This window comes from Dipodomys ordii, unplaced genomic scaffold, assembly GCF_000151885.1.
Source record: "Dipodomys ordii isolate 6190 unplaced genomic scaffold, Dord_2.0 Scaffold3, whole genome shotgun sequence".
NCBI lineage: Eukaryota > Metazoa > Chordata > Mammalia > Rodentia > Heteromyidae > Dipodomys > Dipodomys ordii.
In genome coordinates, this window is record NW_012267219.1 from 35,748,212 (window position 1) to 35,772,376 (window position 24,165).

Genomic DNA, 24,165 nt, shown 5'->3' on the forward strand with positions numbered 1-24,165 from the left:
GCCTTTGGGACATGAGTAAATGGCACCCCCAAAGAACTGCCTGACATGAGGGGTGGAACCTGTACAACTGGTAGGAGGCCTTTCGAAGTACTCTGGGAGCCAGGGGAGCTGCCACCAGATCCCTTGGCTCAGAGGAAATGTCACAGACATAATGCTGTCAGAGAGCTGAGGCTCAAGACCAAGGGTCTGACAGTGAGCCCAGAACTCTGACCTCACTTTGTGGCTAATGTGAGAGCCACCCACAATCAACACGGCAGTATTACTCTGGCCTTTGAATTATTAGTTCATCAAATTGTCTTCTTGGGCTTGGGACTAGCCACAGAATCCCCAAACCTCTTAGGTCTGAGTCTGTGGCATCTGATTGGTCTTGCTAAAGTGATAAAAGATTCAAATCCCAGGCTTTGGATCATGGCTTACGAAACTGTGAGGGAGAAACGTGTTCACTGGAGACCCTAGAGGACCAGTTCCAGGCTGGGGACCCTGCCTAATGACACTCGAACTAATCCATTCCAGGGAGACACTCAAATAAAACGCAAGAAATTCACTCTAAAGTGAAGCAGGTAAATGTGTGTGTATGTGTGTGTAAATATTTTTGGCTTTCTGTTCCAAACAGCTCCTCGATTCTATCACATAGACAGAAAGCAGCTGTAGATGGTGAATAAATTAATAGACATGGCTATGTTCTAATAAAACATCATTTGTAGCTGGGTGCTGGTGGCTCATGTCTGTAATCCTAGCTACTCAGGAGGCTGAGAACTGAGGATTGTGGATTGAAGCCAGCCTGAGTCCCTGTGAGACTTTTAACTCCAATTAACTACTCAAAAATCAAAGGTGGAACTGTGGCTCAAAGTGGTAAAGTGCTAGTCTTGAGCAAGAGCTCAGGGACAGTGCCCAGGCCCTGAGTTCAAGCCCCATGGCTGACAAAAACAAAACAAACATACACAAAAAAAACTCTAACTTCATTTCTAAAGATAGGCAGCAAACTGAATTTGGCCTACCTACTATAGTTTGCCCACCTCTGCTAATAATCACACGCCTAAAAAGGCCCAGACACTGAGGGTAGTAATGGTGGGATTATAACATGAGATGGTAAATGCATTTGTGATCTTGTTAAACAAAGCCAGATTCTTACTCTACAGAGTTTCTATCATTTAGTTCAACTGTCAGCAATTCCCCTACAGCCTTGCCATGAAGATGTTTTACCCAGTTTTGAATATTTGCCAGTCTAATAGGTGAGAAGTTGTATCTCTGCGATTTTAATATTTGTACTAATTTGTGAGGGTTGACTATTTCAGTGTCCATGATCCACCTTCCTTTGGCTGTTTTACTATTAGATTGTTGTTCTTGTCTTTCTGATTTATAGGTGTTTATAGGCATTTCTGATTTATAGAGTGGCCTTTAATGTGTACACTGTGGTTGTTGATAGTGGTGAAAGATGTCAGTGAGGTCTAGTTAGGTGTCAGTGTTACTCAGATGGTAGTGATCCTGGGCCATGAGCATTTCAAAGTAAATATGGAACTCAGTTATGAGGCTGATTCTAAGAGAAAATATTTGGAGTAAAGGTAGGTGATATTTATATAAATAACAGTGGTGAGATGAGCTAGGAAAAGAGAAGCGTTCAAAGCTGAACCCCAGAACACACCATGTTTGAAAGAGAGGAGAGGTGAACAATCCACAAAACAACCCAAGGAGGGCATTGGTAAGGTGGGAAAGAAAGCAAAGAGCCACCTCAAAAGCAGAGGAAAGGAAGCATGTCAAGGCGGGAAGACTGTGAAATGCTCTGAGAGAGTGCATGTTAGAGACTTTTTGCTGGGAAATCATTTGGCAAAATGCAAACTGTTGGTGACCTTGACAGGAATACTTATAGTGAAATGCCAGTTCTCCCATTAGACAAGGCGATTAGAGACATGTAGCAGGCAACTGGACAGTTGTTGATGAACTTGATATGTTAGGCAGAATTGTCAAGATCTACCATAGCAATCTTTTGTTTTCCATGGGCAATGTTTAACTGCTCAGATATAGACAGAGCTGTATTATATCAGAGCTGATATTCTGCTTAGCATGGATGGATAGATGGATGATGGATGGATGGATGAAGGAAGGAAGGAATCTAGGTGGGGCACACGAGAGGAGTAAGGAATGGTAAGAGTACTTAAAACTCAAAACTGGGAAGACAGTGGATTGGAGGCCAGGTTGGTCAGAGCCCAAGTTAGCATACTTTATAAGCACCATATACATAACACATCAGCCAGTCTCTTTTGAGAGAATTCCACACAAGCTTAATGTTCTGTAGTTCATCAAGAAGGAACACAATGAGGCCAGGTAAAGATTTCTTAAGTTTTATTCTTATTTCAGTTTACAACAATTCAGATGACAGAAGCCCACTATAAATGGGTATACTATATCTTAGAATGTAAGGCAACAAAACCCAGCCACTCAAAAGACTTTTAAATGTACCTCATGTGGCTAAATCACTGATAGTCTATGGCATGGAACTTTTTATGTCTCCCAGAAAGTACATTATCATAAGTTTCTATTTCAACAGGTTCTAAGAAATTTTATTTTTGAAAGAAAAAAAGATTGGTAGGTAAGAATAAAAATATGATTTAAAAAGTTTATCCATGTGTAAATAAAGTATCTAATAAGTTAGTGAAATGAAGAATTTGGGAAATCAGGAGTTTTATGTGGTATAAAAATAAATACTTTTATCTGAGTGTGGTAGCACATACCTGTAATACCAGCACTGAGGAGAGAGGGGCGGGAGGATCTTGAGTTCAAGGCCAGCCTGAACTATATAGTGAGATCATGTCTCAAAAAAAAAAAACCCCAACAAACTGTTAATTTACAATATATAAAACTGATAATAACTTACTTTTATAAGTAAATAAAAGAAAACATCTTACTGATTGTAAACTTATGTGAAAGCTTTCAAAGGCCAAACATCATTTTTAAAAGGATCTCTATCTCTTTATAATGAATTCAGCTAATTAGCTAATCAGTGGCTGATTTCCCATTCCCCCTATTATATGACTTCTCGATGTTCTATTGCCCTAACCAAGGCTGAGGCAGAAGAAGGAAAGAAGAAAATCTCACATCAGCCATCCTCATAGCCACACCTGACTGGGGAAGGTAGTGGCAATCACATTCTCTATGGAATTAGACATTGTTCTCTATTCTTAAATGTTCATTATGCAAATGAAAAATTATTTGTAAAATAAAATAGGTTTGCTATTTCATTAGAGTTCTTGAACCTGGGGACATGAAAGATGTACAATTATCACCATTTGAATGAATTGGACAGAAATGTTCCTGTCTGAAATCTAAAAGAAGATACAGCAACATTGAACTTGTCCCTCAGCTAGGTAGGTGCTCCTGGAACACTTGGAGGATGCCACAAAGATCTCAGGCCTGGACTTCAGGGAGTTCACAATTGGGCTACTTTCAGCCATGGAACTTTAACCACATAACTCCTGAGTTTCCCATCTGCCTACTTCACAGACATGGTAGCAAGTATAAAACAAGGCAATGTGTTCAAGTGTGTCTCAGAAGACATACTGCACCAGACTACAGTTATCAGCCTGTGCTTTAAAAATGTAGCTAGCTCTGAATTCTTTTGTGGGTTAAACAAAATCAATAGAAAAAAATGGAGAAATGTAAATGTTCATGAGTCAGTGAGCCCAGGTGTATGTAAGTAATTTACAAACACTTCTTCACAATAACATCAAAGATATTACTCATGGACTTTTTTAAATTAAAAATAATCTTTGAGGCTAAATATTCAGCAACTTAAACTTATTCATTCTTTCATTTACAAGAATATTCACTAGAAGACATTATAACTCTCCAAAGGAGAGATTCCATATTTAGTTCAGTTCTCTGCCCTAAACAGTTAATTATAAGGCAGAAGAATGAAATAGAGTTTAAAATAAGCAAAAATATATAATTCTACACCACAGTCCCCTTATTTTAAAGCGCTTAATAAGAGTACTTTATATTTATAAACCATCTAGTATCTATACAATAGCACTAACTCACAACTTGAACCACAATAATCAAAGTCAATGTGCATTTTTATTCTCATTTAAATTACTAAAAGTTTGATGTTGTTGAAAAATTGCACTGCATTAAAAAATGAACAATAGGTGATAAACGTGGTTACTATTGAACAACTAAGTGTTGGTTGAGTGTTTAGAATATAGGATGGGAATTTTAAAAAATGATTGAAGAAATACAGCAGTGTATATGACAGGGTTCCAGTAGAAATGGGTTTGGGCAATGGATGCCATGTACAGATATGCACACTGAGTAAGGTAACTGACAACCTCTCCTTCAGAGGAGCAAATGATATGCTTCTTACAAGGACAAAGGAACTACTTGTCATTCTAAATAATACCGCTGAATTATAGTAGGTGATACAGGAATTTTAAAAAGAGAGAGAGAGAAGAAATGTACACATTGTAGTGTAAATAACTACTACTAAGTTCTGGTCAGTAGCAAAATTTGGGGACCAAATGATGCAAACATATTAATGTGCTTAAGAATAACTTGAAGCTGGGCATTGTCAGCTGATATCTGCAATGTTAGCTACTAAGGAAACGGAGATCTGAAGGATTATTATTTGAAGTCTGGGAAGAAAAGTCATGAAACTCCATTTCCAAAATTACCACCAAAAAGCAGGACTGGAAATGTGGCTCAAATGGTAGACTGCCAGCCATGAAGTATTGAGGCCCTGTCTCATACAGCCAAAAAATTTAACTTCATAATGCTGATGTTTCAATAGCACTAGGACCTTTACTGTTGGCAACCCAAGATTTAGTTTTTCATCAAAGGCTTCTCTGTTTCTGTTTCTGTCTCTCCCTCTCTCTCTCTCTTTCTCTCATACACACACATTCATACACATAGATTACCATATCATCTCATAGCTCATACAAAAGCAAATTATCAAACAAATGCAGCTCAGATCATCACCTGTTCTTTACTATGAAGTTTTCTGAAAAGTATCACCACTTTTTCCAACAAATCAATGGTCAAAATCAGCTCACTGCTTTCATTAAAGATCTCTCAAGGGCTGGGAAGGTGGCTCAGTGGTAGAGCGCTTGCCTTTCATGCATGAGGCCCTGGGTTCGATTCCTCAGCACCACATAAGCAAAAATTAAAAAGCCGGAAGTGGTGCTGTGGCTCAAGTGGTAGAGTGCCAGCCTTGAACTGAAGAGCTGAGGGACAGGGCCCAAGCCCAGAGTTCAGGCCCCACGACCAGACCCCCACAAAAAAAAAAAAAGGACTCTCAAGATCTTTCTACGATCCCAGAACTCATGAGGCAAGATGACTGTGAATTTGAGTCAGCCTCAGCAAAAAGCAGGACATTATCTTTAATTTTTTTTAAAAAAGGTTCTCTTTAAGGGTGGCCTGCCAAGAACTTTCAGGGTTGAGATTGAATTAGCATTGGCCCATGTTAGACACAGGGAGAAATGAGTTTACCCTAGGCCAGGCAGAGAATAGGTAAGTCATTTTAGGACCTTTACATTTGTCCCCAGATGGCACAGAGGGTGTATTTAGCACAATAAGAAGCATGGTTGGTCCCTTTCATTCAATAACATCCCCTTTGCAGTACAACATACCTATCTATGCAAAGACAAAAACAGCTAAACTTTAAAGCTCAGTTGCTTCTAACCTCCTGTTACAACTCAAACAATAATAAAGTATATTTCTGCTAGGTCTGTGGTTTCAAAAGTATCCATTGTAAACATCCTGTATTCTTTCCTATTCTGTTAATTTCAGAACTTGAGCTTGTAGCTATGTCTATGTCAAATTATTTATTCTACAAAAAGCAGCACAAATACCATTGATTTTAGTTTCAGCACAAGTTCCTTTAACAAGAAAAAAAAAGTTAAGGCCATTTAATGGAATCAGGGCCAAGTGAAGATTACCCTGCAAGGTCACATGATTGATATAGAAGTTCTGGAAAGGAACCAGCTGTGGGTTATCTTGTATTTCATTCCTCAGCAGCTTGAGGACAGTCTGCAAAATTCCTTAGTCTCCAACATCTCCATCTCGGTCTCCAATAAGCCAAAGGAAGTGGAAACCCATGGCTAACAATGCTGTCCCAAGCAGGTCACCTAGTGCTGTCAGGTAAGGGATGGAGAAACTGTCCGGGTCCTTCCCTTTCCTCCAGAAGTGATGGACCATCCAGTCAGCGATCCACAGCAGGGTAAAGACCTAGGAGAGACACCAGAGATGACTCAGCCATCCAACAGCCTGACCCTGTTACACATGGCTATGAGCTGAAGCAATGATCTCTCAAAGGAAAAACATGTGCTCAAGCCAAGAGCCATGCTTGAAAAGAAATATTTAATTAACAGAGAATTTTCTATATGCAAGAAAAAATAACATGTGTTTGTAGTTCTTAACATTTTTCTTCAGCTTTTCACCTTCAGGGTCTCATTCCATCCAGCCTCCTCAACAGCCATCATGGTTCTTATGTTCTAATAGCACTACAGGCTTTCCCCAAAGCACTGTTCAGCTACAGCTTTTCCTATGTGATAGGTTTGTGATGAAGGAATAAGACCTATAAGAAAGGACTGGAAATTAAAATGAGGAATTATTTAACAGTCTCTTATTTCAGGTACATCAAAGGAAACAGGGACATAAGTTATGTTCATTTACTAAAGAAAAATTAAGCATTATTTCATTAGGAAGCTGAATGCTGGAAACAAGACTTGAGGGTAGATAGCCAAACCTTCAATATCACAACTAAAAGTCAATGGATAATTCCCCAAATTGATCATGCAAAATTATCCAACAAATAAAACATGGGGCTAAAATAAGAAAAACTAAAGAAGTATGGAGAAACAGTAGCTGCTGTTTTACAGGCATGTACATTTACATGCACATATCCATTTACATCTATGAAACTGCTATTCAAAAACTGAAATTGAACAAAATAGAATTGTCTACATGAGAAAATAGAGCACACACAAGGTACACACAAAGAATATTTCATAAGCCTTTTTTTTTGTTAGTCATGGGGCTTGAACTCTGGGCCTGGGTGCTCTCCCTGAGCTCTTCAGCTCAAGGCTAGTACTCTTCCACTTGAGCCACAGTGCCACTTCCAGTTTTCTGAGTGGTTTACTGGAGATAAGAGTCTCATGGACTTTCCTGCCCAGGCTGGCTTTGAACCATGATCCTCAATCTCAGACTCCTGAGAAGCTGGGATTACATGTATGAGCCACTGGCACCCAGCACCTTTGTTTTTACTTATGCATATATATATATATATATATATATATACTATATTTTATACATATAGCTATATGCGTTAATTAAAAAGTTTTTTATTGAGTGTTATTGTCAAAATAATTTTGGAGCTAGCTGTGGTGGTGTACAGCTATAATCCCAGCATTTGGAAGGAAAAGGCAGGAGAATTGTGAGTTCAAGGCCAGCCTGGACTATATATTGAGATTCTGTATCATAAAAACTGAAAAATCAAAAGTAAAATAAAAATAAACACTCATCCGGAAGTGGCACTGTGGCTCAAGTGATAGTGCTATCTGTGAGCAGAGAGGCTCAGGGACAGAGCCAAGGCCCTGAGTTCAAGCCCCAGGACCAGAAAAATAAAAAAAGTTGCTCATCTATGGCAGGGTGTGAGCCGCTCACACTTGTAATCCTAAGTACTCAGGAAGCTGAGATCTGAGGATCATGGTTCAAAGACAGCCTAAGTAAGAAAGTCTGTGAGACTATTATCTCCAATTAACCACCAGAAAACTGGAAGTGGAGCTATGGCTTAAAGTGTTACCCCTGAGTGAAAAAGTTCAGAGACAGTGCCTAGGCCTTGAGGTCAAGCCCCACAACCAACAACAAGAACAAAAAGTTATTCATTTAACCAATAGCAGGTTAGGTTCCAAGATTTAATAGGTAAATCCTGGGTAGGGGAAAACTGTGTCTTCTTTTTACTTGATCCTCTGGATTCTAGAAAAATACTTACAAATGATAAACCTAAAACAGTTATTGTGAAAAAGGGTCTCTGTCTTTGAATAACCGTGCTACAGTCAATATGAAAAAAAAATCTCCATGTCTGACTTTCCTCATGAGCCTTCCATACCTATCACACATGGGCTGGCTACAGCAATGGAGGGGATTATGTATGGAAAGGGCCACGTCCATGCCAGTTTCTAGTACCAGACTCACTATATTACATCAGTTACTACACTGGCTCAGAACGTGTGTGGCCTTTATTTAAAAGGTTAACAGCACAGAAGCATGAACACTGGTTTCTAACATCAATGGGCTCCATGACTCCTGGACCTTGGATCTTTAAAATTAATGAGTGTTTTCACAGCCTGTTTTAGCTCTAAACTAGAAAGGTAAGTGATCGTTGCCATAAACTAGAATGATCACTCTACTCAGCTTTGTTTTCCCCTTCCTCTCTCCCTCCTTTCTCCCTTCACTTTGTACATTTACATAATATGCTGCAGACTCAAGTTCCCTCCCTATACAATTCCTCTCTTAAAGCTATTATGATGACTTCAGGTTCAAGCAGGTTTGAATTTTATTTTTCAAAACGCCTTTGCAAAACTCCTTTTTCCTTAGAATGCTGTGTGTAATAAATTATTAACAATAATATCAGCTCTTTCTCAGTGGAACATACTTTGTTTCAAATTGGAATGATCATTGAAGGAATGCAGACTTTCCACTGGGACAGCCATGCATGTCAGCTATCAGACCAATGGGAGACTGCTGTGTTTTTATATTGTCTGTTTTTTTAAATTAAATATGCATAACCTCTCTAGGTAAATATTCCTCTACCATGGCAACTTTGTAACTCTGGCTAATTATGCAAGTTACAGATGTACTGCTTGGATTTAAATAAATATGTAAGCACCAGAATATATATTTGCTTTGGATGATCTTGCTTTTCTAGGCCGGCTCCTTCTCTGAGCTAGAATGAGCCTTCTCATGTATTAGCATCCTTCTAATGCTGCCATCACAGCCTGCGGGTTGTATAAAGAAAGATCATTTCTTTGGGACAGAAATGCTAAGAAACATGGGACAAATAAACCCCAGAAGTATCAAGTTAGTACAGTTCTTCCCAACCCCTAACGTTACAGAGGTTGAATTCATGCCCTCAACAAATATCCACACTTGTTAAAAATCTAATATTTAAATGACTTCTAGGAATTATTTAGAATTTCCATTCATCAGGAATTCAGTCTGCTTTCCACAGCTGCTTTGTGTGAGGTGGCAGGTGGGGGGAGGAGGATGAATGTTCTGCAGGGAAACAAAGTCTTCCTGACCTTTTCCTTCCTTGACACTGTGGCAGGGTTAGCACCTCTGTCTTCAGAGCACAAGATTTAGGTCACTAAGGTTAAGTGGCTTGTCCAGTTAGACCACTAGCTAAGATCTGTTGCCCCCGAAGCCCCCATGGCTTCCCCTGGTATCACTTTACTCCTGTGGAGCAGTGAAAGTATTTCTATCTGTAGATTAATATCCCCCAATAAATGCATACTTTATAAAAAAAAATATGCACACGCGCGCGCACACACACACACACACACACACACACACACACAACATAGTCCATTTGAAGCTTCTATTTTTAGCAGCACTGCCAACAGCCTGCCCAGTGAAGACAAGTTAAAATGTTCCATATACTATAAGTAAACAAATGTCTTTAAAAAAATGCTCCAGTGAGTTGCATGGAGTAAAGAAGGCTCAGAGGGAAACTGGTGTGCAGAAGGTATGGAGCACTGAAGCCCTTGGTCCTGAAGGCATCTCCAGTTAACCAGAAAGGTGCTGGACCAGAGGTGCAGCTCAAGTAGGAAAATGCCAGAGTACAAGCCCTGGTATTTGCTCTCTCTTTCTCTCCCTCTCCCTCTCTCTCCTTCCCTCCCCCCTCTCTGTTTGTCCATTTGTCTGTCCTTCTGTCTATCTCTCTCTTTTCCCCCCACCTCCCTAAAGAGTGGATTTTAAACACTGCCATCACAAATTAACAATTAGGAGATTGTATTTTATTATATGACTTAAAAACTTTTGAGCCAGACACTGGTGGCTCATGCCTGTCATCCTAGCTACTCAGGAGGCTGATATCTGAGGATCACAGTTCAAAGCCAGCTAGGGCAGGAACGTCCCTGAGATTCTTATCTCCAATTAACCACCAGAAAACCAGAAGTGGCGCTATGGCTCAAGTGGTAGAGCGCTAGCCTTGAGCTGAAGAGCTGAAGGGCAGCACTGAGGCCCAGAGCTCAAGTCCCACAACTGACAAAAAAAAGTTAGGGGTATATCTCAGTGACAGAGTGAACTTAGTATATACAAAGCCCTGGATTTAATTTCTAGCACCAAGGAAAAAATTCCTCATTTTGAGAAGAAGCCCATAATATATGTGTGTGTGTGTGTGTGTGTGTGTGTGTATATATATATATATATATATATATATATTAACTTAACTTTCCAAGGAGGGAAGCATGGTTCTATATAGAGTGCCTGCCTGCCTAGCAAACAGAGTCCTAAGATCAAACCTCCAATACCACCAAAAAAAAAAGAGAAAAAAACAAAAACAAAGAAAGTGTATATAACAGATTAATATCCAGAATACATAAAGAGCTTCAAAAACCAAACAGAAAAGAACAAATAATTCAGTTGGCAAATGAACAAATTAATGGAACAGATAGTTCTCAAAAGAAATATAAACGATTGGGGTTGGGAAGGTGGCTCAGTGGTAGAGCGTTTGCCTTGCATGCATGAGGCCCTGGGTTCGATTCCTCAGCACCACATAAGCAAAAAGAAAAAAGCTGGAAGTGGTATTGTGGCTCAAGTGGTAGAGCGCTAGCCTTGAGCTGAAGTGCTGAGGGGCAGCATTCAGGCCCCACGACTGGACCCCCCCAACAAAAAGACATACAAATGACTAATATAAAAATATGAAGAAATTTGCTGGGTACTGGTGGCCCACGCCTATAATCCTAGCTGCTCAGGAGGCTGAGAGCTGAAGATTGTGGTTCAAAGCCAGCCTAGGCACAAAAGTCCATGAGACTCTTATCTCCAATAAACCACTCAGAAAACTGGAAGTGGTGCTGTGGTTCAAGTGGTAAAGTGCTAGCCTTGAGCTGAAGAGCTGAGGGACAATGCCCAGGCCCAGAGTTCAAGCTCCATGGCTGACAACAAAAAAGAAAAAGAAAAAAGAAAAAAAATTCAGAATCCTTTTCCATAAAGAAAATACACTGAGATTCCTTCTCATCCTAGTCAGAAAAACTAGTACTGGTGAGGATGTGGGGGTGGGGGTTAGGGGAAGCTTAGATACACTATTGGTGGAAAGTAAACCAATGCAGCCCTATGGAAATCAGTATGATGCTTCTCAGAAAAATGAAAAATATGATCCTGATATACCACTCTTGTTATAGTATACATCCAAAGGAGTAAATCTGAAAACAATAGAGACATATGCATTTTTTAATTAATAAGTTTTTATTGTGAAAATACTGTACAGAGGGGTTACAATTACATGAGTAAATTACATGAGTACATTTCTTATCAAGCATTGTTGCCTGCTCCTTTGTTTCCCCTTACCATCCCTGCTCTCCCATCTATTCCCCTTGGCCCACTCAACTCCCCCACCCCCAGCCAAAGTTGTAAAGTTCATTTTTCGACATAATGTCTTGTACATCTCATTGTTGCAATGGGTCTACTTAATCTGTTTTTTCCCTTCCCCTTCACAAATTATACCAACATCAAATACCGTGAAAACAGGGGTTATACTGTAGGGGACATATGGATGTTTATAAGATCATTACTTGGCTAGCCAGACTATGGAATCAGGCTAGATGGCCATCAACTGATGACTGGATAGAGAAAATTACACACACACACACACACACACACACACAAATTATTTAGCCATAAAGAAATAAAATTATGTCCTTTGCAGAAAAAAAATGGAACTGGACCTTATTATATTAAGTGAAATAAGCCAGTCTCAGAGAGACAAATAGTACATGTTCTCTCCCATATATATATATAGATAGATAGATAGATAGATATACATATACACATATATACGGAATATATAAGCATATATACATATACAGACATATAAACTGAATGCCACAAATGTAAAATAGAGGGACAGTTTGGCAGTAGAAACCAGTAGGAAGAGAAATGGTGAAAAGGAGTAGGCCATGTAGAGGTGAAAACAATCAAAATACTTCATATGCTTGTATGTAATAGAAAAATAAAACCTGGCAAAATTATTTTAAATTTAAGATAAGAACCACCAGATGTTTTTTAAGCCACCAGATGGTTTAACTTGTCTCAAAGAAGACCACCAATCCTTATTTCTGAAGTCGTCCATTAGGAACTAATCTATTCTAATAAACATACCAATGAGGGCCACATCAACAGTGACACCCAAGTAAACATACTTACTCAGATGATACAAATGCACTTAAGCCTGAATGCCTGCCAGTTCCTGAAGTCATCTTCCCTAAATCCCTACATAAGATCAATAGTGTCTTCTGCTGTCCTGATCCTGATTAGTTTCCTTACAACAGAAAGTCAAAACTGACATTTGTCTTTTTAAGTCAGACACCAAGCAATGGTTTCATCATGCCGTGATACCCTTAAAAAATAAAATCTTTAAAACCTTGGTCCAAAGCTGATTAGGTTGCTTTCTTATGCTGAATTAGTATGGACATAAAGCTTTAAGATTAGACATTGGTATGGGCTAGACATTTAATTCTAAAAATAGCTGCAAATGTTTAAGTCATGAAGGTCAGTATTTTTAGAGTAAAAGACCTAAGGTCAAAATCAGCTTATTAGACTTTATTCTAATAAATATCCTGGGTATTTTTCTTAATGTTTTAAGGATTATTCATGTATTTTAATTGTATAAAGTGGTTTTATTAATGCTTATGTATGTTAAACATACATTATTTGTATATATATATATACATATATGTACTTTGATTGGATTCACCACCTTTATTACTCTTTGTTATCTCCCCTATTCCAGTCTTCTCTTTCAGAAATTTAATGGGTTTCATTATTTTATTTTCTCACATGCAAATCAATTATTTCAATTCATATTCAATTCCCTCATCACCTTTTTTTTAGCTCCTCCATCCCTCCAACTCTCCATCCCCAAACAGTTCCCTTTTATATAAATGACCTTTTGAGGGAGAGGGGGTCTAGATTCTAAAATAGAAAATGTATAATATTTGTCTGTGTCTGACTGACTTTGCTTAACAAGAAAATCTGCAGCTTAAAATTATTTTTAAATTAAGTGCTTTTGCACAGCTATGTTATAATAATTTGGGGGGAAGATGATATGGAAATTTCTCTGAAGTCACGTCTGCAGTCCTAGCATATTCAGAGGATGGACAGAGGCAGACAGAGGCAGCCTACAGAACCTTTTAGCTTCTCTGACTCTCCCTTCATTTTCATCAAGCTTGGGAAGACTGAGAAGAGCTCTTTCTTTGGCCTCCCTCCACAGGGAGCTGGTGTACTGTACCTCTAACAAGGCATCTGATCTTCTGTGCATTACCAGTCTGGAGCCCAAGCATATCTACCTAAGGACTTATTCATAAATATTCAAAGTGTCTCAATGTTAAGACCCTACAAACTAAGCAATTATTGTATAAGCATACTACTATATCACAAAAATAAATAAGGCTTCTAAAACAGAATCCCCAAAATCCACCTGCTTTGACTTTCTATCATAAGATAACCATATTAGTCAATTCTCAAAGTTAAAGTAGATATTTTTATGCATAAGGATTCTAAAAACTGCATGCCTTCCCTCACATCTCCTTTATCATCCTCTTTACACTTCCTCTCAACCCTCTCACACTTTGCTTGATTTGACAGAAATGAATCAAGAAACAGATAAAACAGTCACAGAAAGAATAAAGAGATCCTAACTTTACAGTTGGAATCTGGTGGATTTAAATTAGGAAGAATGCAAAAAAGAATGTCCCTTGGTTGTTCAGCTCTTTCCTTTGACATCCTATGCTCAAATAGGGTTTGAGTTAGTATCATAATAATAATGATATGGTAGTGGATGTGGCCCAGTGGGAGAGCACTTGCCTACTACATGCAAGGCTCTGGGTTAAATCTCTAGCACAGATAACATAAAGACACAATCACAAATACTGTAAGCACTATGTAAAGAGAAAGTATGAGCCTCATTTCGATTGCAAGGACAATATTCCAAGGACATTTCCCAAGTCTAAGATAATTAACTCTCATCTATTGGGTGGCTATCCTGAGATCCCAATAACAGTTATGCTGTCACTGTATGGTGACATTACTCTACCCACTCCAAGGAATGCAGCAGGGTACAAGAATTATTAAGACTGCTACTGTTAGCTACACAGGTCTGCACCTTTCACTTCTACCCAAAGTGACTTGTCCCAATAATCTATAGTTATCGATGATCACTATGGTGGTAGTTATATTAAAATAATAGGACAATGACATTGACAATAATAGACATTCATTATCTAATTTCATCCTCATCACAACCACAGGTAGGCTTATTCTTAGCCTCCTTTTCCAAAAGTGAAAACACAGTCCCAGAGATGAGTTTGCCTAAGGTGATCCCTTTCATGAGCAAGGAAATTCCTTGTTATTTTCCATAAATGCCCTGAGTGTTCTTATGTACCGAACAATACTGTTTCGCTGAAATGGCATTTTCTATGGAATACATACAAAAAAATTTTATCTGCTATAAAACTCCCTCCCACAGAGAACCACTCTCACTGGTGAAGTCCCGCTGCACTTTGACCTTCCCTCAGAACACTCAATACATGTTTATACCACGCACCACCAGATTATTAATTGGCTTCTGTAGGCCTAGATTCTGTGTGAATTTGGGAAGTGAATATCCTGATGCCAAATGTCTATAAGGAAGAAATAGAAAGAGAATGAAACCCAGACAGAAGAGACAGTTTTAAGCTTTGAAAGATGCCCTTCTAAAAGTGTCCACGTTAATTCTTACAAAATATAGACTCCATCTTTCCATCTTGCTATGGGGATGTAGAGAAATCCTGTTTGTTATTTTCAACTTTACATATTAAGAATCTGTTGTCATGGGGCACTGGTGGCTCACACCTTTAATCTTAGCTACTCAGGAGTCTGAGATCTGAGGATCGTGCTTAAAGCCAGCCAGGGCAGGAAAGTCTGTAAGACTCTTAATTAACCACCAGAAAAGGAAGTGGACCTGTAGCTCAAAGTGTTAGGGTGCCAGCCTTGAACAAAAGGGGACAGCACTCAGGTCCTGAGTTCAAGTCCCATCCTGAGAAAAAGAAAAAATGAATCTGTTGTCATTTTACATTAAAGGAAACATTTTGTCCCTCCCTTGTGAAAATACAAACATATCCACGGCAAAGGTTGTTTTACAACTAAACTTTCACAAGAAATTTCTCATGGAATTTCATGCTGCTAGAATTTTAGTAAAGCCCTGAATAATCTAATTTTCTTTTGAAACATCTTCTAAAACAGAATTAAAACATTCATCAAGGATTATGAATTATATAAACAAATACTCTTGGAATTCAATGGGCATCAAGGACTAGAAAATTTTTGTTTTTTCTTTTCCCACTGAGATATTTCAGAGCAGAAAAAATACTAATATGCTCCATATGTATCTATAATCATCACAATAAAAATTCAAATAGTAAAAAGGAGTTTATTTTTATGTCTAATAAAATTAGTGAAATAAATAGAAGAATAAAATTAGTGAAATAAATAGAACAAAATTAGTGAAATAAATAGAAGATTTGAACAGTCATAACTAAATCACATTTAAGATCACCCATCTAATTACTTCCTTTTCCCTCTCCTTTCAGATTTTCTAGGACAATTTTTTGCCTCTTCTAAGATGTCATCCAAATTTATGCTTTTGTCTTTTCACAGACAAAGGATGCATATTTAAGATTCTAACACAAGGAGAACTGGTAGATAAATTAAGTAGACAAATGAACCAGGATGTAATGCTGCTCTCTTTGCACAAGAGACTGCCAAGTATGCTTATTTGATTGATAGTTGTCTTTGTACTTTGTCAGGTTTATTATGCCATCAAGGTATTATGTCTGCAGTAAGACAAACAAAAAGAAAGAAAACCTGAAGAAGAGTTAGATTTCCTTTGTCATATCTTAGAAGGAAAGCCAACAAAGTTCATTAAAGCTTGGAATTCCAAATAATGCTTTTGATTTCACTAATTAACTGGCTTTGAGCAGTCAATGGAGCATTGTCAGGAGAAATCACTGTTTACAGAGAAACAATCATCTCTAAGTTTGTAGGAAAAAAATGCACTGTGGTCCTATGAAATAAAAAGTTGAATTGGGCTAGTCTGGGTCGGATGAAAATCTGTCCTAAAACCAACAGTTATATCCTTAACCATAGTGAGGTAGTCTCATAAATGCTGACCAATGACCCAAAAGGTACAACAGGAATACAGGGTAGCCTGCTTGATACCTAATCTTCCTTCCTGTTGAAGCAAAACAAACTCAAACTACACATGCGTACTGGTGAATCAAGTATGAATGACATTTAGCACATCACTCTAGCTTTGATATGTTCCAACCATTCTGATGGATCTTGGAAATGGAAAAGAATTTAACTATAAGTTCAACCCCTCACAGCTACTCACTGATCCAATAACAGAAATACATTTGCTAGGTTCCTTCTAATTGCAAAATATATAAGGATCCTCAAGCAATGGGAAACTGAGATATAAATGGGCTTTAAATTTTACCACATTTCAAAAAAAAAGCAAAACCCTGAAGCTACTATATGTCATGGGGAAAATAAGAAGCAAGCTCTACTGTTCTAGATCGCCCAAAATATAAAACTGAATATGACTTTTTATTTTTCATTTGAGTTAAGAAAATAGCCACCTTACTCATGTAGCTGTAACTCCTCTATACAGTATCTTTACAATAAAAAATATTTTTAAAAAGAAAATAGCTAGAGAACCAAACATGACATGCTTTGAAAAAAAATACTGTGTTAACCTCCCAAAGTTAAACATATTAATTTTTAAAAACCTTATTATAGAAAGAATGTGCAAATATATACTAAATATACAAAAGCAGACAAAAAGTATAATTTAAGCCCAACCTCTCTCAAGAACCATCATATTCAGCTCCATATATTAGCGACTATTACTAACTGAAGGCCAGTTTTACCCTTATTCTTCCTTTTCCCTAGATATTGTCATTTCCACTTGAAACACTTCAATATAACCTTACATTTTAACTAATCACTGTTAGAAGGTGAGTTTTTGTGTTTTCCATTTTGTCTCTTTTTATTTTGAATACCTATGTCAGTAAAAGAGGAAATTTATGAAAAGAAGGACATAAAAATTTAAGAAGTTTTAGTTCTCTGGAATTTCTGGAACATAAATACAGTTCTCCTCCTACTGAAGGAGGAGGTAGAGCTAGCAGACATGATTATTCAGCTTTACAAACATTCATTAACCACAGCAATGGGCTAGGTGCTGGGGATGCAGCAATGTATAAAACAAAGACCCGTTTTCTAGAATGGATGATGAAATGCAGAAAAGGATTGGTCAATGTTCACAGGGTATCATGGGAAACAGAAGATAAGGCCATTCGGATCATATTAGATTTTCAAGAAAGCCTTCCAGGAAGGGAGGGCATCTAAGCAAATGCAAACATGCTGCATATGATTTGTTACTCTGTGAATAACAATTGGCAGCATTCAATTCTGTATCTTTAAAAAATTACTTCTTCATTATGCTCATCTTTGAACTGAGTGAAGTGTACTAGGAAAGGTCAAGATTTATTTTTCTTTACACCTTAAGAAGTGTGTGTAGGCAGGGAATATGGTTTAATAGTGGAGTGCTTGCCTAGCATGCATGAAGCCCTGGGTTCAATTTCCCAGTACCATATCAACAGAAAAAGCCAAAAGTGGCAGTTTGGCTCAAGTAAAGTGCTAGTCTTAAGCAAAAGAAACTTAGGAACAGTGCCCAGGTCCTGAGTTCAAGTCCCAGCACTGGCAAAAAAAAGAAGTGTGCGTGTTTATGTACATATGTGTTTGTATATGTTAGTATCAAGGACAAAGATATGATCTGAGAATTCAGAGTCTCATTCCAATGGATTAATGTAAACATCAGACTTCAAGTGCAGAGTTCTATTCTGACAGTCATCTGACTCTTGAAGAGGAATGAGGAAGGGAAGCAAAACTCTTTTTTAAAAAAATCTATAAAGGAAATGTAAGAAAAATAATAACTACTATTCAACAACTGCTATAAATACTAAAGAGCAACTGAATAGCAACTGCTATTCAGAGCTCAATGACATGCCATCTATATTCCATATTTAATAACAATAATAGCATCGGCCAAGGTTTATATAGCACCTACAATGTAGCAAACCATGTAAGTAATCATTTAATCCTCAGAATAGCCTCTGAAGTATCACTATGCCTTCCTTTTTCACAGAGGTATGATTAAGACATAGAGAGGCAAACAATTACTCTCTCCTTGACTCCATTTTTTCAAACTTCACTGGTAAGGATTGGGACCAGACATTTTAAAAAGGCAAATAACTATACTCTAAATAGAGACTGGAATCTAATTTTTAGTAAACTCAGAAAATGGCTTAGATTCTTCATTAACTTAAGTGAATTAACACATGATATTATGTCATCACAGAACCATGAATGTAAGTGGTGAAGCTGTGAGACTGAAAGGCAGAATAGCAAACGTAAGCATGTCCTCCAAATGGCAAGCTTGCCAACAGAGGAATGCATCTTCTCCATAACGGAGAGAAGAGCATCAAATGTAAAGTGTAATCCACAACTACCTCACATAAAGCAACAAAAGTAGCCAGTGGTAAAAAGCTTTTGAAATAAACTTGTGTCTGCTGAACAGTGGAAAAATATTATTTCCCAAACCTTAAGAGCACTTTATATATAGGTATGCCCAGCATTTATACTATATTTTAATTATCTATCCATGTAGTAGATTGCTCTTAGGACTACAAGACCTTGATGCTAGGGTCTTATTGCTCCTGGGACTTAACAGTTATCCCTGAATCTAATAACAGAAAGGCTTATTGAACAAACAAATAAATTATTTGATAGGTGACTTTTAATAAAATCTAAAGATTAGAAAGCTTTCCAGGACAATTTAAAAACCTCAAATTGGAAAAGCTTGTTATTTATGAACAGGTTCTAACCTCCCTTTTCTGGCATTTACAGCCTTCCTACACCAGCCTCAGTTTACCTTAAGACCTTCTCTTCTACTTTGTCCTCTTACTTAAGTCCTGTATAGAATTCCTCTTTCTAGAAGTGGCACTGTGGCTCAAGCAATAGAGTGCTCACCTTGAGCTGAAGAGCTGGAGGACAGCGCCCAGGCCCAGCGTTCAAGACCCACCACCGACAAAAAAAAAAAAAATCCTCTTTCTGGCACAAGCTCTATGCTGTCTCACATCTGTGTTTTAACTCAGTAATCCTACAAAATTTTAAACTTCTCTCATCATAAAGTATTTGAGCACACTTATTTAATAATATTCTAATACTTTTTTTACTAAGAAATCATAAAAATAGAAGAAAGTATATATACTTAGTAAACAAGACAAATTTTCATTACTTGTGTGTATTCTACATTGAAAAATTAAAGGGACAAATTGCTCATAGAATTTTGTGAGAATTAAGTGAAACAAAACAGTTCTGGGCACACAGAAAACCCTGCAAACGCCAGCTAGCTCCATTACCATTCTTATCACCAACTTAGCTTCTTTGACTGGAAGCAGATCCACATGCCTACCTTCCAGCTTCATTTCTACTGCTTTAAGTCCAAACTCAAGTGTTATTTATTCAAAGAATTATTTGAATTCATGTTTTAAGGAATTAGAATTTTTCACTATAAGAGGTACTAAGTCAAAAGTTTTAACAAGAAGTCATGCCCGAATAAAGCTTAAACAGTTGGGAAAAACAATCAAGAATGGGTTTACATAAAACGATAAAAAAAAAAAGGGCAAAGATGCAAGTATTAAAGCTAAGAAAAATAAAACACAGGGAAATAAAGCCCTAAGAGATTAATATGCCTGTATAATAATGTTTACAGCAACAGACTAACACAAATACTAAGAAAAGGTTGTGATACAGTTCTGTGGCAGCATTGTAACAGCCCATAAGCTCTCAATTTTTTTACACTTTTTATCAACATCAAGTTGTACAAGGGGTGACTTATTTTTCCTTTCCTGGGGCTTGGACTTAGGACCTGGGCACTGCTCCTGAGATTTTTTTGCTCAGAGTTAGTGCTCTACCATTTGAGCCAGAGCTCCATTTCCAGCTTTTTGGTAGCTAACTGGAGATAAGTGTCTCACAGACTTTCTTGTCTGGAATGGCTTCAAACCTCAATCCTTATAGCTCAGCCTCCCATAACTAGGATTACAGGCATGAGTCATTGGCACCCAACAAAGGGTGACATTTTGACACTTCCACATATGTGTGCAATGTACCTTGTGTAGACTCAATCCCCTTCAGCATTCTCCCTTATCCCCCCTTCCTCACTTCCCAAGTCAATCTCAACAAGTTTCACCGTTCCTTTTTTTTTTTTTTTTTTTGGTTGGGCGTGGGGCTTGAACTCGGGGCTTGAACTCGGGGCTTGGGCGCTGTCCCTCAGCTCTTTAGCTCACGGTTAGTGCTCTACCACTTGAGCCACAGCGCTACTTCCAGTTTTCTGTTGGTTTACTGGAGATAAGGTCTCACAGACTTTCCTCCCGGGCTGGCTTTGAGCCGTGATCTTCAGATCTCTGCCTCCTGAGTAGCTAGGATTACACTGGCACCTGGCTCCACTCTTCCATTTTTTACATATATACATAAAGCATTTGGACCACCACATTAACCAGACTCCCAAACCTAGCTTAGTGACTGGGATAAGAGCTTGCTAACTTTTTTGATTTTATTTTATTGCTAAGATGCTGTGCAGAGGGCTGACAGTTACACGAGTACATTACTTGATCATTGCTACCCCTTCCCTTCCTGTTGCTGTCTCACTATCCCTCCCCACCACCCCCACCCCCACCACCTGAAGTTGCAAAGTTTGTTTTCAGCATCCTGTCCTGTGCAATGGTTCATCCTGGGTCTTTGTTTCAGCGTTCTGTTATTCCCCTTCCCCTCCCCAGATTAGACATATGTATATACAATACAAAACGCAGGGTAACAAAATCAAGTACATTGAGAACAGGGGATATGCCATAGGGGAAAGAACGCACAAAGGAAACAACAACAACAACAAAATAAAATTACATGGTACATTTAAAACAATAACAATAAAGACAGACCTGTGTCCACATCTTGGGTTTCATTTCACTTAGCATCATCTTATATGATCATTTGTACATGGTTTTTGAGCTTTTTGGCTCATCTGATAAGATTATCCTATATGTTTACTGATTATTGCAAATAAGGGAAATTATGGGACCTAAATTTCTTTGGGACTGGGTAACTTCACTTAATATGATTTTTTCCAAATCTTTCCATTTCCTAACAAATGGGGCAGTGTCATTCTTTCTGATGGAGGTATAGAATTCCATTGTATATACATATACCACATTTTCTTAATCCACTCATCTACTGAGGGGCATCTGGGTTGGTCCCATATCTTAGCTATAGTGAATATTCTTGCTAACTTTTTGACTACTGGCCTCTAACTGTGATCCTTCTGGTCTCTGATCTTTCCTCCTGAGTAGCTGGAATTACAGGTGTGAGCCACTGTGTCCAGCCAGGCATTTTAATTTAAAGCTTGTGGACAAGAAAGGGCACAGTGGCACATGTCTGTAATCGCTGCACTTTGAGGTTGTGGTAGAAAGATGGAGTTTAAAGACATCATGAGCTATAGAATGAGATCTTGTCTCTAATCAATATAAATCAAACAAACAAAACAGATAAATACTAGAATAGATAAAATATTTCACAGTAATAATTTATGAGAAATGAAATTGGGAAGGTAGAGCCTTAAGTACTATTTAATTTTAAAACACTCATATACATGTTATATTGATAACACATTTTTACAGTAATAGCAACTTTATTACATTTTGAAGTTAGATTTTGAAGATTATCCTAAAAGTGGCCCTGAGTTTATTTGCTTTAAGGTCTAATCACTTGATCTTTGAAGTGATAAACTATGCATGTGTTATTAGTTATACAGAATTGAGTTTCACACCAGTATGAACATCAAAAGAGATTTCAGGAGGCTTTAAGTCTTACCTGTAACACAGCAGCAAATAAGTACACAGCCACAAAAATTGCTGTCAGAGAAGTATGGCCACTTTTCATCAAATGGATCGTGTAGAGGAAGATCAAGTGGCCAGGAATCACCAAACCCAACAGAACTTGGGCAGACTTATTATTTACACCTAAAGCAAAAGGTAAAAGTCATTAAGATAAAATTATATTTGGGTTACTAATAAGTCATTATTAAAATTTGAATAGTATTTTTAGATATAGTATCTCCTAGCATCACAAAAATAGTTCAATTGCTAAAAATGTCAATTACTTACAATTCTCTTAATTCTTTGATATTCCCACTTGGTGTTATCAGTGAGTAAATGAAAAGTGGTTGATAAAAATTTGCTATGAAGGCCATCTGCCAAACTTTAATATCTACCATAGAATCAGGGAAGAAAAGAAAACACAGGGCTTTTCAAGCATGGGAATGTTTAATTTTATGTCTTCCTTTAGAGTTCTATTACCCATATTACATGGGTGGTAATTTCTGATTTTCATTCAAAAGTCAATAATCAAGTGGTAGAGCACTTGCCTAGCAAGCATAAAGCCCTGAATTCAATCCCCAGTACCACCAAAAAAAAAAAACCAGAAAACTGTAAAAGCTAATAATCCTATTTAGTTTCATTAGAAAAAAATGACAAGTCTTGTGAAGCTTAAACTTTTATAGAAAAGCAGAACAGGTACTACTGTTTCTGTCTTTTTTCTTTATAACAAATGAAGAAACATGGCCTTGGGAAGAACAGATAACTTTTTTGAGGGTGCTGAGCAGAGGTCAGAACAAGCATCCAGTTCCTCTGATGTGAAGCATGACTTTCTACCCCTCATAAAGCATCAAAACAAACTTACCAAGCAACAAAGCCAAGTGTTTAGTCTATCTAAACACATTTATTTCTACATTTATTCTGACTAAAGCTTGTAATGACAAAATTTATTTGGTAAATAGAAACCTTGCTTAGAAATGTTTTGCGTGGCCCTAAATGATTCACAAAAACATTAATCTCAAATGAGGAAACTGGGAATCAAGAGTTATAATACCTACAAAGCATAAGTTAGAAGGGGAGGGAGAAGAGGAATGAGGTTAGTATAACAACTGCAGAAATGATACAGATGACTGTGATCACTAAGATTAGCTCTCAGAAACAGGAAAGCTACACAACATTCACAAGCAAAATATATATTCAACAAATGTTGTCTGCCCCAAATCTCAGAGAGAAATCCACAAGCACATACCTGGGCCAAAAAAAGTCCTAAATGGGTAGTAACAACCTTTGGGTTCCTCAGGCAATTCTCCTGGGATGCTATGTAAGTGGAGGTAGGTAGAAATCCTGCTGGCCTGTATGGCCACCAAATTACCACCAATACCTGAAACATCAGGAAAACAAACAGCAGAGTTATCCTCACACTTTAAACAACGAAAGCAGCTCTCTTTGGGTCATATTTCCTGGCCAAGAAAACAAAATAAAGAGCTCTTCAGAAATGCAGGTTTGTTTATACTGTTGAGGTAAGCCAAAAGAATAAAAGAGTCACTGATTAGTTTCTCAAATCCATGAAAGTAGACCAAAGAAGACAATTTTTTAAAATCATTACCACTATTCAATATATAAAGCTAGGTAAAAATGTTGATCACTTAGTGAGAGAGGAAGGGAAACTAGATTTATTCAAATAAATGAGAGGGGAAGGGAAGCTAGATTTATTCAAATAAACAAGATTTGATATTTTTTTCTTTCCAGCTAAAGAAACTGATATAAAGTGCTGAAAATAATTATTCAAGAGGATCTGAGTTGTGAAGCTACCCTCAGCTACATAGGACTCTTTCAAAAGGAAAAAGAGAAGAAAACAAAAAGAAGGGATGGGAAATAGGGGAAAGAGAGGAAGGAAGGAAGGAAGGAAGGAAGGAAGGAAGGAAGGAAGGAA

General features: G+C 37.7%; 1 protein-coding gene across 1 annotated transcript in view; it reads right to left on the minus strand.

Moving 5' to 3' along the window:
* Window positions 1-5,798: 5,798 nt before the first annotated feature.
* Slc41a2 (solute carrier family 41 (magnesium transporter), member 2) overlaps window positions 5,799-24,165 on the minus strand; it is a 63,881-nt gene continuing 45,514 nt past the window's right edge. The window contains exons 8-10 of the mRNA XM_013020017.1: window positions 23,482-23,613; window positions 22,231-22,379; window positions 5,799-6,216 (exon numbers count right to left, since the gene is read on the minus strand). Coding sequence (XP_012875471.1) covers window positions 6,031-6,216; window positions 22,231-22,379; window positions 23,482-23,613 — 467 coding nt within the window. The 3' untranslated portion in view covers window positions 5,799-6,030. The remainder of the gene's footprint in view (window positions 6,217-22,230; window positions 22,380-23,481; window positions 23,614-24,165) is intronic.